Below are 16,419 nucleotides of genomic sequence, written 5' to 3'. Positions count from 1 at the left end.
CGCAGTTTCCAGCACCGCCGCCCGCCAGCCGCCGCAGAAGCTGTCGCGCATTTTCCCCGCCCGTCCACCGGGCGATACGCATGAATGCGTTCGGCTGCGCTGCCCGACGACTGTCGAAAAATCTGGCGCAGATCGGTCGATGCGTCGAGGAGACACAGCCGATGTATTAACTTAGGGGGCGCAGTGGAGCCAAATTACATTTCAAACTCGTTGGGCTCTTTAGAGGTGAACAAAGGTCATACATATCCAGTTTGGCGCCAATCGGATGATCTATGTGTGAATTAGAGCCAAACGTATGAATATGGCGAGGGACTGATATTCGCCATTTGGCCACGCCCACACGGTTCAGCCAGAAGCGAGCATTGACAGAGCTCATCATCCGAATTACCTTGATTAGATCAAGAGAGCCATAAACGGAGCTTTCCAAGGAAAAAAAAGACACTTCCTGTTCTGAGGGGGCGGGGCTTAGATGACGTCATAATATGATGACACAGGGTCGTCAGGGATCCCACCAGGGTCACTCGACCGTTCACAGTAAAATACAAGACTTCCTGTTGTCAGGGGGCGTGGCCTACGTGATGTCATCATTTAACCATTGGATATTATTGGACACAAGATAATGATCAATAAATGAAGGTTTGGTGTCTCTGTCAGTTTTTGTGTTAGAATTACAAATTATTAAATTTTTTCCTCTTTAATTCAACATTGAACTGTCATTCCGTAGGGCAATGCTGCCCTCTGGTGTCGAATTACTGAAATAATGAAACTATTTCAGTGGCCAGCAGAGGGCAGCATTGCCCTACAAACAACGAACATGGACTGTTTATTATGTAATTACACAGAAGATCTCTCTAATTCATTCTGAGGGGGCGGGGCTTAGATGACGTCATAATATGATGACATAGCATTGTCAGGCATCACACCAGGATGAGTCAGGCCAAGTTTGGTGCAGCTCGGTCGAAACATGTGGAATCTAGAAGCAAACGTATGGCATCGGCGTTACAGGTCACTTCGCCACGCCGCCACACCCAGCTGCTTCATCGCAGCTGGTCAAGGCTTGGATCCACAACACACCAACATGTCTTCTGTCTCTGGACACAGTTTCATGTTGATTAGGTCAAAGGGCTAAGATAGCGACCGTTCACAGTAAAACATGACACTTCCTGTTCTCAGGGGGCGTGGCCTAAGCGATGTCATAATTTCACCACAGGGTATTTTAGGACACCTATTGATGATCAATAACAGAAAGTTTGGTCCCTCTATGTGTTTTTATATAGGAAATATAAGAGTTTTGTGTTTCATGGCGAGTAGGTAAACTTTGACCCCTGGTAACCCCCCTTCAGCAAGCTCATACAGTCACCAATTTGATAACTTTAAATCAGACATGCCTTATGATCAGACTGACCGAGTTTGAAGCCGATCAATCGAAAACCCTAGGAGGAGTTCGATCAAATGCAAAGGCTGTAAACGTCAAAATCGAGGTCAAATGAACTTCAATCTAAAATGGCTGACTTCCTGTTGGGTTTAGAGCATGGCTCTAAGAGACTTTTTTGTACGTCCCGACAAGATACACATGTGTACCAAGTTTCGTAATTCTAGGTTTAAGCATGGCTTGGGGCTGTTCATTTAAAATACTCTAGGGGTCGCTATAGAAAAATTAGGCCACGCCCACCAAATATCGCTATGGATTCCTGTTTGGGGATGGATAAGGATCCATCCTAGTGAGTTTGGAGCAGCTCACCCCGAAACTGTGGAATTCAGAGCCAAACGAAATTCGATGGCGTTCGCAACGCCGCCACGCCCACCTGCTTCATCGCAGCCGGTCGGGGTTGGAATCCACAACACACCAACATGTCTTCTGTCTCTGGACACAGTTTCATGTTGATTAGGTCAAAGGGCTAAGATAGCGACCGTTCACAGTAAAACATTACACTTCCTGCTCTCAGGGGGCGTGGCCTACATAAAAAAAAAATTTCACTGCAGGGTATTTTAGGACACCTGATGTCGATCAATCACTGAAAGTTTGGTCCCTCTATGTGTTTTTGTATAGGAAATATAAGAGGTTTTTGTTTCATGGCGTGTAGGTGAACTTTGACCCCTGCTAACCCCCCTTCAACATGCTCCAAAACTCACCAATTTGATAACTTTAAATCAGACATGCCTTATGATCAGACTGACCGAGTTTGAAGCCGATCAATCGAAATCCCTAGGAGGAGTTCGATCAAATACGAAGGCTGTAAACGTCAAAATCGAGGTCCAAAATGGACCTTCAATACAAAATGGCCGACTTCCTGCGATACTTGCACTATGACATTACTTGTAAATTCTGAGCGTCTTAGTGAGCTCTACAACTGTACCGAATTTCAAGTCTCTACGATGAAGTAAGTGAATAGCAATGGGTCTTTTGAAAATTGCTAGTTGCCGCCGTTGAGCAATTTTTTTTGCGGCGACCTTGAAATACGTAAATTTGAGCGTCGCTGTATGCGTCCGCCAAGTTTGGTGAGTTTTTGAATATGATAAAGCCCCCAAAAGGGCAATTCATTTGTAGGGAAGAAAAATAATAAAACAGTACAGATACAATAGGCCTTCGCAGCGCTTTGCTGCTCGGGCCTAATAATAAAGGTGTCAAAAATGACTTCAGGACAGAACGTGGCCGTGCAGCTGCACATGAGGCCAACAGTGGGAGCTCTTGCCCCACCTTTGGCGTACTCGGCTGCTCTCTCTTATGAAAGAGAAAGCGGACCGACAGCAGCTACAGCTTACCCAGCCAGCACGGAACAATGCTCTCACAGAAGCACTTCCCAGCCCACTAGCGAGAAAAATCCAGCTGTGGCGAGCGCCAGCATCAGATTGGGTGATAAAGACCGTAACCAGAGGTAACAGGCTCTAGTTTGGAGCGGCTCCTTCTCACTTTTCCCCCCAGCATCGCTCTGTATAATCATAATTTACTCTCTAAAATAATAAAACACAAGGGTTCATCAAATATACAGCGACAACGCTTTGTATTTATTATAATAATAACAATAAAAAAAATACAAATAAAATAACCTGGCTGTGACAGGATGCAAAGACACAAACAAGGTGGATGGATTTACACAGAAAACCTGAGTTTGGAGAAGTACTTTGTAACAGATTCCTGCAAAAACATTTGTTTGTCAGTAACAGTGTTTCTACTGTGCATATGAGGATATTCTTTAAACTAAATAAAGCAGGCCTCGTTGGGATAAAACTGCTACAAAACGCTAAAACATCTGGACGTTTGTGTAAATCCATCCAGGTTTTTGGCATTTATTAACTGGTTGAGCTTATGAACATATCTCCAGTGGATTATCCAGCCGTACAGTAACAGAAATCCTCTCTACCTTAACAGCAACAGGTGAATTTTGTTGCTTTAGCGAGATGTTTGGCTCTTAAAGCAAACGTAAATAAAACTATTTTCCTGGCAGTAATCGGATTTTGAACAAACCTGTGTGTTTCTTTAGACTAAATAAAATGTAAACAAAATCTTAGGCTTCTGAATGCAAACTTCGTATTAACAACAACAAAGAGGCACGGACAAGATGCAGGAAATGTGTTGGCACCCATACACAGAGGTGCATGCACAGACTGAAAGAAATGCTTCAGCACCGACACACGCCCACACACACACGCCGTCAGCAGAGGAAAATGCTGTTATTTGCATTATGTGCAAGGTGTGAGAAATGGCCGCACAGCTGTTTGCATGCAGTCGTGTGTGTATGGCGCAGGTGTGTGACCGCGCTGCGTCTCATAGAGCTCGGGGAAGGATGGTGAACGGCAGGATGGGGCTGCTGGCCTCCAGCTCCAAGGCAGTGAGGAGACACTCGTTGGCGTCATCGGCTTTCCCCTGGGCCTGCAGCACCTCGCCCAGACTCTTCCACGTGTCATGAGAAGTGCTGACCGAAGCAAGAGGCTAATTATTTCCACTGATTAAATGTAAATGAGAAAAAGGGAAATTTGCTAAAACAAGCAGATTGTCGCCTTCCAAATATAATAGCCTGGGTCATTTGTTTGGCAAAAGATGTTTTAGGCAACCAAAAAAAAAAAAAAAAAGAAGGAGTTAGGCCATTATTTTAAGACGGTGGTGATCTGAAAGTTGTGTCTTTAAGGAATATATGTAAAAAGAAAAAATAAATACATTTAAAAGAAAAGATACAGGGGGAAAGTACATCTAAAGAGTTGTGATAAAAACATACCTGTTGAGCTGCAGAGCATCCCTTAGGGTTTTCTCAGACAGACTGTAGCGCTTCATCTGGTGCAGAATCACTCCCTGAGGAGACCCATAAACATCACCACTTAATTATTATTTATAATAACCGATAAAAGTGTTTTGTAGTTTCAGTGATTTTGACCAAGACAGCCATGAAAGCATTTTTACATATAATCAGGACACAATGAAAATGTTCACCAGGATCCAAAATCATCTAAATTAAATGTCAAGTGTACAAAACAAAAATGAAAACATTCTTCCAGCTTCCCTAAGACTCAGCAGGGACAGTAGCAAGCAGGTGCTAATAATCAAATGTATTTGATTAATTAATTACTCGTCACACATCTACAAATGTAGGAGCTTTCTCTGTTTGCTGCTTTGGAGTGTACCGGCGTGTGGGGGTGTGTGTGTGTGTGTGTGTGTGTGCCAAGGCAATGAAAAGGTGGAAATACATGAGCAATAACGTTAAATAAGCAACTGTAGCCATGCCCATGAATCTGGCAATGGCTATGAAGTTATTTCAAAACTACATGGAGTCCATTATTTTACAGCGGAACAGATAAAAGTGGAAAACATTTAGGGTGTCAAACAATTGCACCAGCAGAAGTAAGTTTAGGTTCAGACATACAAAAGCTGTTTCAGACTTTTCATGCCTTATTCTAAATGTCCATGTTCATAACAGCACTGTTAGTAATAGATGGAAAAAGTATAAATTATTTTGAGAGGATGCCAAGAAAATGCTTTTTTTTCTCTCTAAAAAAATATTTTACTAGCATTTTTGTAATGTTGACTTCTGGACTCCATTTGGACAACTGAGATCAAAGTTGCCACGTTTGGAGGAAACCAAACTCCTCAACCCGACCGAGAAGCAAGGTGGTGGAGGGACGACGATCTGGGCTTGTACTGGAACTAAAGAGTCAAGGAGCTACAACGGACCAAAGTCAGACCACACCCACATTTGGCTTCTGGGGCCTTACTAGAGCGAGGCAGAAACCAGGGTTTACACATTTCAATGAGCCAAAGCGTCGCTTTAAATAAGACTGAGGTGAAATCCTTTAAAAATGACGTGAGAGGCTGATAAAAGTCAGACAGCAAATTACTGAGTTATTGCTGCCAAATGTGGTTCTAAAAGCAGCTGGATGGTTTTTCCACACATAGCTTTTCCAATTTGGTATCATCTTGTTTGACAAAATCTTTTGTTAAACAAAAGTGTGGAATTTGTTGTACTCCTGAGATTAGACTTAATTAATGTAAGGAACCCAGTAACGACCAGACCATTATTTTATTATGTTGTAATATATGAAAGCCTTAAAGCGAAAGAGGTGGTTCACACTTTTAACCACAGTGCCAGGCTCACACAGGTGTCAATTTGAAATTGTACCTTTTACCTGCAGTACTTTTGCAACTGCATTTAGATTTTTATTTACCACTTTTGAGTTATGCATGTTAACATAAGCAAATTATACTGCATGTATTTTTGAGTAAATGGCTGTACAGAGTTTATTCCTGATTTGTGTTCAAAAACATGTTAGTAATTATTTCTTGTCCTCTTAGAAGATCCAAAAGCAAAAAAAAAAAAAAAAAAAACCTTTTTTTGCCAGGTTTTTATTTTTGTTTCTACCACAAAGAATCACTACCAGTTCAAGGAAGTTTTGTAATAAGAAGAATTTTCTACATATCTGAATCATTTAGACACATTTAGAAAGTTTGAGCTTCTTCAGCAGCTGTGAAGAGGCGAGGGACAGGAAGTCTGATCAAGTCGAAGGCAATTTCTCCAGGACTTTGTCCTGCTTAGTTTAGACTTGTTTAGCAATCATGCAAACACAAGACCTCTGTTGGACACATTTAAGCTGAGCGTTGCATGCATCAAGAAGAAGTAAACAGCCACGGGTCTCTAATTTAAGACTCTAATTCAGGACTGATGTAGGCTGATTTGCTCAGGGCAGTAAACGGACTGTGAATATGTGTTGCTTCGATGAGGGAAAAAAAAGAAAAGAAAAAACAGAAAAAGAAAAGGTCAAGATTACCTTAAAAAATATGAAAGTGACTTATTTGGAGTAAAATCTAAAGAACTGAAGGCTGCTTCAAGACTTTTGCACAGTGTTGTAGAAACACAGCAGGGGGTGTTGGTGTCTTACCAGTCTCTGCATGGTTTTGACATGAGTCGGGTTGATGGACAGGGCTTCTTCGTACTGTTGTTTGGCTTCATCCACGTTGCCCTTCAGCTCGGCTATCTTCCCCCTCATGTACATCATGTTGTGGGAGGTGGGGGACAGGTTTGCGGCCTCCTTGGTGCACTCCGTGGCTTTTTCAGGTTCATTCATGCCGATGTACACCTCAGCTGTGGGAGAAAACAGACACCCAGAGAGGGGAAAGGTCGCAGACTGCCAGAAAGCGGCACTTATTGGAGTAAAGCCATGCCAAAATGGAGATATGTCGCACAGAAAGGACAACAGAATCTATGGAACTTTGGTCTCAAAGCGACGCAAACCTTTTTTTTTTTTCCTTTTTTTTCTCCGAAGAGCTTTTGCAGAGCTAGTGGCTCCTATTTTTTGTACAGTAGGCAGACAGGAAGGAGGAAGACATGCGGTAAAGGTCGTCGGGACCGGGAGTCGAACCCGCGACGTCCGCGTCGAGGACTAAGGCCTCCAAACATGGGGCGTGCTAACCCCCTGCGCCACCACAGCACGCCCCAGCTTTCATTACTTCTATGATGAAGACTGAGCGATATCGGCAGAGCAGGAGGGAGGAAATGAACAGTGCCTCTATCTGCCCTCTAATTGGCTGATTACATTAGTTGTGTCGCCAAGCTGGAAATGACCGGCCGACGAGAGGAAGCGGCCGGGCAGATAAAACAGCAACACAAGCCGCCTCTGTCAGTGTGCGTGTGTTTACGGGAGCCGTCTGCTTCTGTTTACATTCTGCTCTGCAAATGTCTGCGGCCGGGGCAGAGAGGAGAATCAGGGCTCCGGCACACAGAGAGGGAGATCTGATATCCAATCACTGTGCTCTCAGAAAGAGCTGACGGCAGCACGCTCGCCACGTCTGCAGGAGTAAGTAGGAAGAAGTAAGTTCAATATGCAGATGAGTCTCTTTTCAGCTGCTTGTAACCAGGATGTTACCGTCTAGGTCATGATCTGTGCTTTTTTAAAAATTTGATCTGTATTGATTCCCAAGTAAGTAAATTTTACAAATCATAATGCCAATTGCTTACTTAAGAAAAAAGGATAAATAAACCTGTGAATTATGACAAATAGAACAACGTTACAACTCTATTTCCAAAATTAAATAGTAAGAAACACAATTAAAAATGCACAAACTGAGAACATAAAATAAAATAATGATAAAGTGCAAGTATCATAAGAGTAGATTATCAGGGTTGTTTTATCAAACTCTGTCTCTGAAAAGAAAATTGGATCTGAGTTTCAAATAGCTTAACTAATAACTTTGTCACCATAAACTAAAATGTTATATCCATCCAGTCATCTATGGTTGGTTTGTCCTGTGACAAACATTAAATATTAGTTTCTTTTGGGGGCTTATTGATGCATTTTACCGTAAAGGAATGTTCCAGGCCCCAATCTGTATTCAATGACAACTACGGGTTGACAAAACCTTTTCAAGGAAATGCCGCTTCAGTAAGAGTTCACGTAAAATCAATGTGTGGTTAGCAGACCTGCATGAAGCCAGATCTGAGCCAGGGTCGACCAGGCGTGCGGGGGTCCGGGTTTGGGGGCGCTGCTCTGCACGGAAGAGGCTTCCTCCGACAGAGCCTCCTCCGCCCGGCTGGCTGCTATGGACGTAGTGTGCGCCGAGCCTGCGGGGTGGAAAATCCATCGCTTTGTCAAAACACACGAAAAGCTGCCAAAACCTACCGACTGACGGCTGAGAAGCAGTTAAGCAGAAAAAGACTTTTAGTTACGCGGCCAAGAACAGAACTCACTGACCGCACCCTCAGGAACGCAGTGAGGAGCTGAAGTGTGCGTTCTGTTGCGGTGAAGAAGCTCACACCGATATGCAGTACACACCACGCCACACTGTTATGGTGTTGCATAAATGAGTTAAAAAAAAAAAAAAAAACATCATGCACAAACTGCAACACACTGCTGCTCAGCAGCTAAAACCATTTAGGCTCTTTACCATCTACGTTGATGTCAGTCTACACTGTAGTCTATTTTTTCATTTTCTGATTTTAGTCAGAACACCCACTCATACGTGAAAGATGGCAGAGCTAGAGATAAAAGCGTTTATTTTAAGCTTTAAAAAAGGAAAAGAGAACTGCTGATAAGCGGATTTTGGGGAAATGACAAACGGAAGTTTAATTTTTTCTTCGACACAAACACAAGCTGGGAATCCTGTTTGCAGAGGCCGTTTTGGAAGCAGTCACTTACAGTGCTCTGCAGCCTTTACCTTCATACTCCAAAATAAACTCCAGTGCAGCCTATTGTTGTTGTTAGATGTCACCTAATAAGTAAATAGAATCCATGTGTGTGTAATTAATGTCACTGTCCTGCAACAGCCTCAATGACTTGTTGGGAAACTTTAGTGAGCAAACAACATCATAAAAACTGGGTCATTCCTGGCTGGTCAGTGATGAGGTTATAAAACAATATCCAAAGCTTTCAAAGTTCAGCTCCGCCCATCTCATCCTCTACAACTTTGACATTTAAAAGCAGAGAAAATACAACAATCAGAAGTTCTGTTAGCAGTTTTCTACAAGCCATGCAGGGATACAGCAGATATGCAGAAGAAGGCTCTCTGGTCAGATGAGTTCAAAATGTTAACTGCATGCAAAGCGCTGGCAGTAGCAGAAAACTGCATCATGCTGAATAAATCATCCCCACAGTGAAACATTGTTGTGGCAGCATCATGCTGTGGCAAAGCTATTCTTTAGCAGGGACAAGTGGTGCAGTTGGAGTTGATGGAAGGATGGAAAAAAGCTAAATACAGGGAAATGTTGTAACAAAAGCAGTTGGATGCTATAAAAGACTCAATATCTGAAAGGAGCTTCAGGACAACAGCCATAAACATCCAACCAGAGCTACAATGGGATGGTTTTAGATTGACGCGTGTTCATGTGGTGGAACATCCTAGTCAAGTCCAGACTGACCAACTGAGAATCAGTGGAAAGATTTTAAAATCCCTTTTTTACAAAAGGTTTCCATCCAAACTGACTGGGCTGTAAAAGACTCCCAGCTGTAGTCAAGGTGACAGGCGGTTTTCACAGAGTATTGACTCAGAGGGATGAGCATATATGTATGGCACACTTTTCAGATTTTAATTATGAAAACATTTTAAAGTAAAGTTAACTTCACAGTTCTGCACTACTTTGTGTCAGTCCATCAGACAAAATCCAAATAATAATAAAAAAAAGCAGGAGCATTTTTCAAGGCACTGTGATAGCGTAGCTAAAAGATCCATCCATCCATCTTCATGCCCCCGATGTCCATGTGATATTGCAGAGCCGCGTCAGCCAACACAACCCTGCAACATCCAGAGCCTTAAGGAACTCCGGGCGGATCTCATCCACCCCCGGGACCCCTGCCACCGAGGAGCTTTTTAACCACCTCGTCCCCAGAGATTGGAGAGCCCAACCCAGAGTCCCCAGGCTCAGCCTCCTCAATGGAAGGCATGTTGGTGGGATTGAGGTCTTCGAAGTACTCTGCCCACCGGCCCACAACGTCCCGAGTCGAGGTCAGCAGCACACCATCCCCACTATAAACAGTGTTGGTGCCGTACCGCTTCCCCCTCCTCAGACACCGGATGGTGGACCAGAATCGCTTCGAAGCCGAGCGGAAGTCTTTCTCCATGGCCTCTCCGAACTCCTCCCTCGCCCGAGTTTTTGCCACCCGAGCCGCATGCCGCTTCGCCCGCTGAAAGACCCAGGAACCCTTTGTGTTTGTCAGCAGGTGTGTGTGTTTGTGCCTACCAGCGTCAGGGTCACTGACGTCAGGCAGCGTCATGGCGTTGAGCTGCTGTCTGTCTGGTATGGCCTTGTCCAACAGGCTGCTGCCACGCCCTGAATCACTGTCAACCACAAAACCCATCAGTCGAGACAAACAGGCATTCGGTTCCTTTAGTAATCATACTTTTGTTGCACTGGTACCTTGGGTTGGTGAGGCTGTAAAGGCTCCTCCAGATCTGGAGCATGTGTTTACAGGTGAGCAGAGCGTCCTCCGGTCCTGTACACATGACCTCCAGCTTCACCTTCGTATACAGCAGACTACACAGCACAAACACCATCAGCTCAGGGTCTGCCACTCCGTTAGACAGACAAGTGAATGCTGTTTGGGAAATGTTTCGCTCACTTGAAGTTCTCAGGATGCTCGGAGAGGGCTATCTCTATGATGTTGAGAGCTTTATGGTATTGTTTCTGGGCAGAAAGAAGCAGGGCCAGCAGGTGCATGGTGTGGACGTCATCTTTTTGCAGCTGCAGCGCCCGTTGAACTGTCAATAATCCCTCGCAGATCTACACACACACACACACACACACACACACAAACTACAGGTCTTCACTAGAGTTAACAAAAAACACAACCCTGTGGAACTGAAAGGGAGGCAAATTTTTTTCTTGTGCTTTGAATGCTTCAGCTTTTGATCTTTAGTTTGTTGGCGATACCTGTCTGGTAATGGCAAGCTGCAGCGCCAAATAAAAAGCTGCCAGATGGTCAGTGGGAGACATACTCTGAGCTCTGCAGATGAAAAACAAAAACATTTTGTGCTCAGACATGTTCGATCAAAAATGACATCAGTAACTTAAATAATTTAGAGAGAAATCTGCCTATTTTAATAGAACAGGACAGTTCAATATTTGGACTTAATCCTAAAGTGTTGAGCTAAAGTATTTTAAAGAAACACTTTGAAACCTCTGAAAGGCCAACACAGCTTTCCTCTGGTAGTCCTCCTGTGTGCTTCGCAGCAATGCTGAAGAGATGCAAACACACAAAGTAAAAGCTTCAGATATGACAACCACAATTACACACGCATAAGAGAGCAGCACATACACCTATACAAACACCTTTTGGGTTTTTTTTTCCCCTGCCTGACTTATCAATCTGTTACAATCTCTTACGTGTTCAGACATTCATTTCTGCACAGCTCTCTGAAGATCCCAAAGTCCTTATGCCCCCAACAGATATTCAAGTACAAAAACAGTTGCTTCTCAATGGTCATTGCAAACTCCTAAAACCTGTTTATGTAGAGCGGATCACACCGATGACCATCGATTATTGAAGTCCATTTGATTACTTCAGTCTTGATTCCTAAAGGGAGCTGCATGGGTGTCCTGAGATTTTTTATTTTTTTTTAATTTACATAGATTTCAGATTCAGGTTTCATCTTTGTTTAATAAATAACCAGTGGCAAATGTTACTGCTTAGTGTCACATTTTCATCTTGCAAGTTTGGCTTTCAAGAGACGTAGCACAGCAGGAAGTCAAAATTGGAAAATGAGTGAATTTGCGTTAATATTTGCGATGGCGACATCTCAGCTTCCTGAAGGGAATGAATAATGAGAGTGGAATATGTCGTGTGGCTTCGTTCAGCTGAGATCAGATTTAAATTAGTAAGCGGACTTGCCATCAGTGGCTTTGAGGCTGTAAACCAGGCCGGCGGCCAAGTAGCCTTTGGCTTTGAACTCCGCTTCCATCTCTCTCGTGTCAATCACCATCTGTGCAAACTTCTCCCCTTCGTCCAACTGAAATATCAGCGAATCAAGATGTAAGACAAAACTACAAGAGAGAAACACGGTAAAAGTAAAGCTTTACTTTCACTTCTGGAAAGAGCTGCGTGCTCCTTACCCAGTGCAGAGGACCAATGCACAGTTTAACGGCCAGCAGTGCGATGGTGGGGTCATCAGGCTTCAGATAGGCGCACTCCTTAAAAACCTTGACAGCACGAGCGGATTTGCCGGCAGCCATTAGTGACAAGCCGAACTGGTACCACAAATGGAACTCCTCAAAAGCGAACTTCATGGTTCTCTCCAAGCACTGGGGACGGCAACGCGGCCCGTTTTCTCAGAATTTTGTTGGTCTACTTGGAAACATTCATTTCAGGAGTGTAGGTCAGTGTGGGTGTGTGGTTTTATTTTACCTCCGACAGCATCTCATACTGCCCCCTCCTGCCCAGCGTTATGGTCAGCAGATCGTACACCGCGGAGGCAGACTGTAGGCTGATGGTCCGATCGTTGTTGTGCTCAGGAATCCTGCTCAGGACAGCGTCCTGGTTGGCCTGACACCAAAAACAAACAAAGCTAAATAAGTCAAATCTGCACAGCATGACAATGTTTTAAAAGTGTGACTCTATAAAGCATCTCACCATCGACTCACTGATCAGCAGCAGCAGCAGAGCTTCCTCTGTGTTCTCCTGAGGACAAAACAAACTGAAATGCAGCAAGAGAGAGATGAAGATGGGTGAAGATGAGAAGAACAGAGAGACTGTTTTGAATTCCTACCAACAAATGTTATGAAAAACGTCATACTTCTCTCCGGAGTACACTTGTGGGGGTCGGCTCAGGGTGTAGTTCCTGCGGTAGGTATGCCCTTTCTGCTTGGGTTTATCCAGGGGTGACACCGCCGGAGGATCTTCCAGAGGAGGCCAGTAGCTCTGTCCACACATTCCTCGGAGCAGGATCTCTGCGAGCTGTCGGGCTATCGTCTGCACAAACGATGAAATTACAGACCAAGCAGGGCAGCAAAACAGCGTGAGTGAGCTGATTTGTGTGATGTTCAACTTAAATGGCAAACAGAATAAATCAGCAAAATCCGGCACGAACGTTTTAACATTTAAATAACCATGTCGCAATAAGCAATTAATGATGATGATAAATTAAAATGAGCTTTAAAATTGACATTCTGAGAATTGATGGGTTTTTTTTTTTTAAACGGAGGCCATTTTATTTACTGTTGTGTGTGTTTTATGTTTCTGTTTAATTTATTCTTTTTGATTGTGATTTATTTTGGATACTTAAAATGTCTTCCAGTTAAGGTGTGGAGTGTTCTGTACAAAATGAAAGTTTATTACACTTTGAGAACTTGTATTATGCCATTGTCAGCGTATTACTAGAAAAAGGTCTCAAAACAACATTACTATTGTTATCGTGAGAGGCCTGCATTTAAGTAGTAATTATTCTTCTCAAATCTGAAAGGCTGCCAAACACAAACTCATCCAACTACATGCAGATTATTCAGGATTTTTGGAATTAGCAGTTGAGAAAAAGGAAATCTGACAGACAGACAGACGTTCTCCCCAATAAATTCTCACCATGCGAAGATTCTGGGTGGTTCTGGTTTCAACAGCCTGAAGAATCTCCCGAAATCTGCCCACACACTGCGTCAGGTTTCTACAAGAAAAAAAAAAAAAACGACAAAAGAGATTCTGTGACTTCTCCGGGTGCACATGCCTCCATGTTGTTAGCAAGATTTGGCACGTCATGTTTTGCAAATTTTAAAAGAAGAAAATATTTCCTTTTTATAGCTAAAATCATATTATCAACTGACTTGAGAATTTAATAGTGATCTTTAAGATTCCTTTCACTGACTGATGGACAGACAGACCAATATTATAGGGGTGGATTGATAAATAAATGGACAGATGGACCACAGGAGATGGAACAAAAACAAACCTATAAATAAAAACCTCATGCCACTCTCTGTTTTCTTTGAGCAGGAAACTTCACCAGCTGTTGCCAGACTAAATGTAATCCAACCTTTCTGATCCTAAAACCACATAAGGTCTGAGACAACGTCAAAGCTGTAAAGTATATATCAACCTGTTAACAACTTTGTCAGATCACAACTGCAAAAAAAACAAAAAAAACAACTGAGTGTGATTTCTGCCAAGCGGCTGGTCTTCAACAACAATGTAAAAACTTTTCTGAATGTCTCCAGCATGTTTTTATTCACATTTTTTTTCCAGGACCCAAAGTAAACTTACATTAATATCTATTCTTCCCTCTTCTCCATCCATGTATCCTACCCGTTATTGACGTGAATGACGTGGGCCCTCTGCAGGCCTGTCTCCAGAAAGTAGCCCAGTTCCGGTTCCTCATCCGTTGGTTCTGGCTTTGGGCCGCGGTTCTGAGTACCTGCTGATAATGCCTACAGAAACAGAAACACAACAGAACAGCAAAAGTCAGAAAACTGTTAAGACAAAATTACAGAAAGCTATGCTTGATTTTTGTCCAAATCAATAGAAACTAAAAGAGAGGACCTTTATATAGCTTCATATATCTGTTGGTTTCAGGCTTTCTGTATATAAAGACGGCTCTGTTTGTCAGCTGGCCATCATGAGCAGAAGCACATTTATCAAACTTGCTCACTGCCAGTGTAATAATCATCACACTCCCACAAGGATGGCACAACATTTCCTGGCACTAGAAGTAGCTGGTGAGTGTTCTAGTTTCTCCCCCTCAAACACAAACCTTCTCTGCTTCCTGCAGGTACAGCAAAGCAATGTCTCCGGACTTTTCATAGCAGGTGATGATTTCCTGCTCCCGGGCTGCTGAGCTCTGACTGGACTCCAGAGAGCCGGAGTCCGCGGAGGGAGAGGAATCCGGGATCTTCTCTAGACACAAGCCTGGGAGAGCATCAGCGAAACGGAAAAGGAAACAAAATGTGACAGACGTTTCAGTAAGCTTAACTGCATCATGTCTCAAAATATAGTTTTAATATCTTAACATATCAGATTAATTCAGTTGAGTTAGAGAAATACAGTGTTGCCCCCGTGTGGAGATGAAAAGCATGGCTACAGAGATTAGTGGAGATTGGATTTGAGATGTGGAAGTGGATGTTAAGAAGGTCATGAGGTACAAATGATTCCCATGTGTGTCTGTGTTTACCTTTGATGGTGTAGGCCTCTGCTATCATACACAGTTTGTACACAGGAGCTCCAACCAGCTGCAGGTTGTCCAGGTGCAACTGGCTGTAGACATCTAGAAAAGCAGAACTTCTCTGTTCAGTTTCTGGACTGTGGACGTCTATTAGAACAAGAATCAGCTCTTCAAAGAGGCCAGACATCTGTATTAAAGTCTTCTTGTTCAACACACTGGAAACACACTTTCCATAATCTGGAAAAATGTATTTTAGGTACTTTCAGGTCTGGAGAAGTAGGAGTGAGTGTAAGACTGTAGAATAATATTCATATTGTCTCACTTTATTCCCTATTCTCTTGTCTAAAACTTGTACTCATTTCTCCTTTTGTTTCTCCATTCTTTTTTCAATCCATATTCTCCTCTGTTGTTCTATTCTAAATCCACCGACACCTATCCATTTTTCCATTATTACCATAAGTTATTTATCCCTCCATTCATCCGCTTTTCTATTATTTATCCATGCATCTTTGTTTCCATCCATAGATCCATCATTTTTTTCCATCATCCCACTAACCCTTCCATACATAAATTAATCCATTTATTTTTATATTATTCACCCTTCCACGCTTTCATGTTTACATCAAGGAAAATCCGTATTTATCACAGCTGATGCCATCATTGAAATTCTTAAAATAATATCTCCACCACATCATTTTCTACTATCCTGAACTCATATTCCATATTAAAAACTGCACTTCTGTAAAAAAAATAAAATAAAATAATAATAATAATAATAATGTATCTGGCCTATATTCATAGAGCATTTTGATATAGAACGTGTAAAATGTGTAGCATCCCTGAACAGTTTCTCAGCTGCTCTGAAAGGTTTTTAATATATAAAAATATGAGGAGATGCTAAGAAACAGCATCCAGCAAAGACCTGAAAAAGGACCTGACAGATTCACCGGCTAAATCCTTAGAAACAAATGAATCAAGTGACAAAAATTTTTAAGTTCAGCAGTACGGGACCCCCTAGGGGACATGGGGAATTTTTTTTGCTTTTGCTTTACTTCGCAAAACTTTTGCGTTACCTCGCAATAGGTTTTGCGTTCTCTTGCAATAACGTGCTGATAAATTTCATCCGGTATAATTGAATATTGTAAACCTTTCTTACGGGGGTCATCGTACTTTCTCCTATTATATAAGGCTTTCGTGAGGTTTTCCCATGTATGTTAATATCTCATTGTGAAATAAAATAAAATATATAACTACTTGGACTATTTCTGAGTTATTATTGCGGGATAATAAGTCATCTGACAGTTTTGATTGTGTCTCTTTAGTGTTGGTCTGAATGGTTTAGAGGGCCGTTTTCATCTCAACCT

At 42.6% G+C, this 16,419-nt stretch overlaps 1 protein-coding gene across 1 annotated transcript; it reads right to left on the bottom strand.

Annotated features, from left to right (window-relative positions):
• Positions 1–2,985: 2,985 nt before the first annotated feature.
• LOC116708511 (tetratricopeptide repeat protein 7B-like) lies at positions 2,986–15,612 on the bottom strand. The gene is made up of 18 exons (XM_032546375.1): positions 15,065–15,612; positions 14,648–14,802; positions 14,203–14,324; positions 13,489–13,567; positions 12,707–12,882; positions 12,544–12,607; positions 12,319–12,456; positions 12,027–12,215; positions 11,806–11,923; positions 11,095–11,152; positions 10,848–10,920; positions 10,537–10,697; positions 10,335–10,451; positions 10,158–10,255; positions 7,905–8,045; positions 6,367–6,569; positions 4,215–4,288; positions 2,986–3,914 (listed from the first exon to the last, which is right to left on the bottom strand). The coding sequence occupies exons 1-18, from the start codon at positions 15,240–15,242 to the stop codon at positions 3,767–3,769; spliced, it is 2,292 nt and encodes a 763-aa protein (XP_032402266.1). The 5' UTR covers positions 15,243–15,612; the 3' UTR covers positions 2,986–3,766.
• Between the last annotated feature and the right edge of the window lie 807 nt (positions 15,613–16,419).

This window comes from Xiphophorus hellerii, chromosome 19 (genome assembly GCF_003331165.1).
Source record: "Xiphophorus hellerii strain 12219 chromosome 19, Xiphophorus_hellerii-4.1, whole genome shotgun sequence".
NCBI lineage: Eukaryota > Metazoa > Chordata > Actinopteri > Cyprinodontiformes > Poeciliidae > Xiphophorus > Xiphophorus hellerii.
This window is presented reverse-complemented; position numbering and strand designations above follow the sequence as displayed.

What these genes read in the sequence shown, in the direction of transcription:
- LOC116708511 (XM_032546375.1), bottom strand. Translation starts at nt 15,242, where the DNA reads ATGTCTGGCCTCTTTGAAGAGCTGATTCTTGTTCTAATAGACGTCCAC. An exon ending in AGAGGCCTACACCATCAAAG is followed by an intron (nt 14,803 to 15,064) that starts GTAAACACAGAC and finishes ATGCTCTCCCAG; the next exon opens with GCTTGTGTCTAGAGAAGATC. An exon ending in TCAGATCTGGCTTCATGCAG is followed by an intron (nt 6,570 to 7,904) that starts GTCTGCTAACCA and finishes TTTCTCCCACAG; the next exon opens with CTGAGGTGTACATCGGCATG.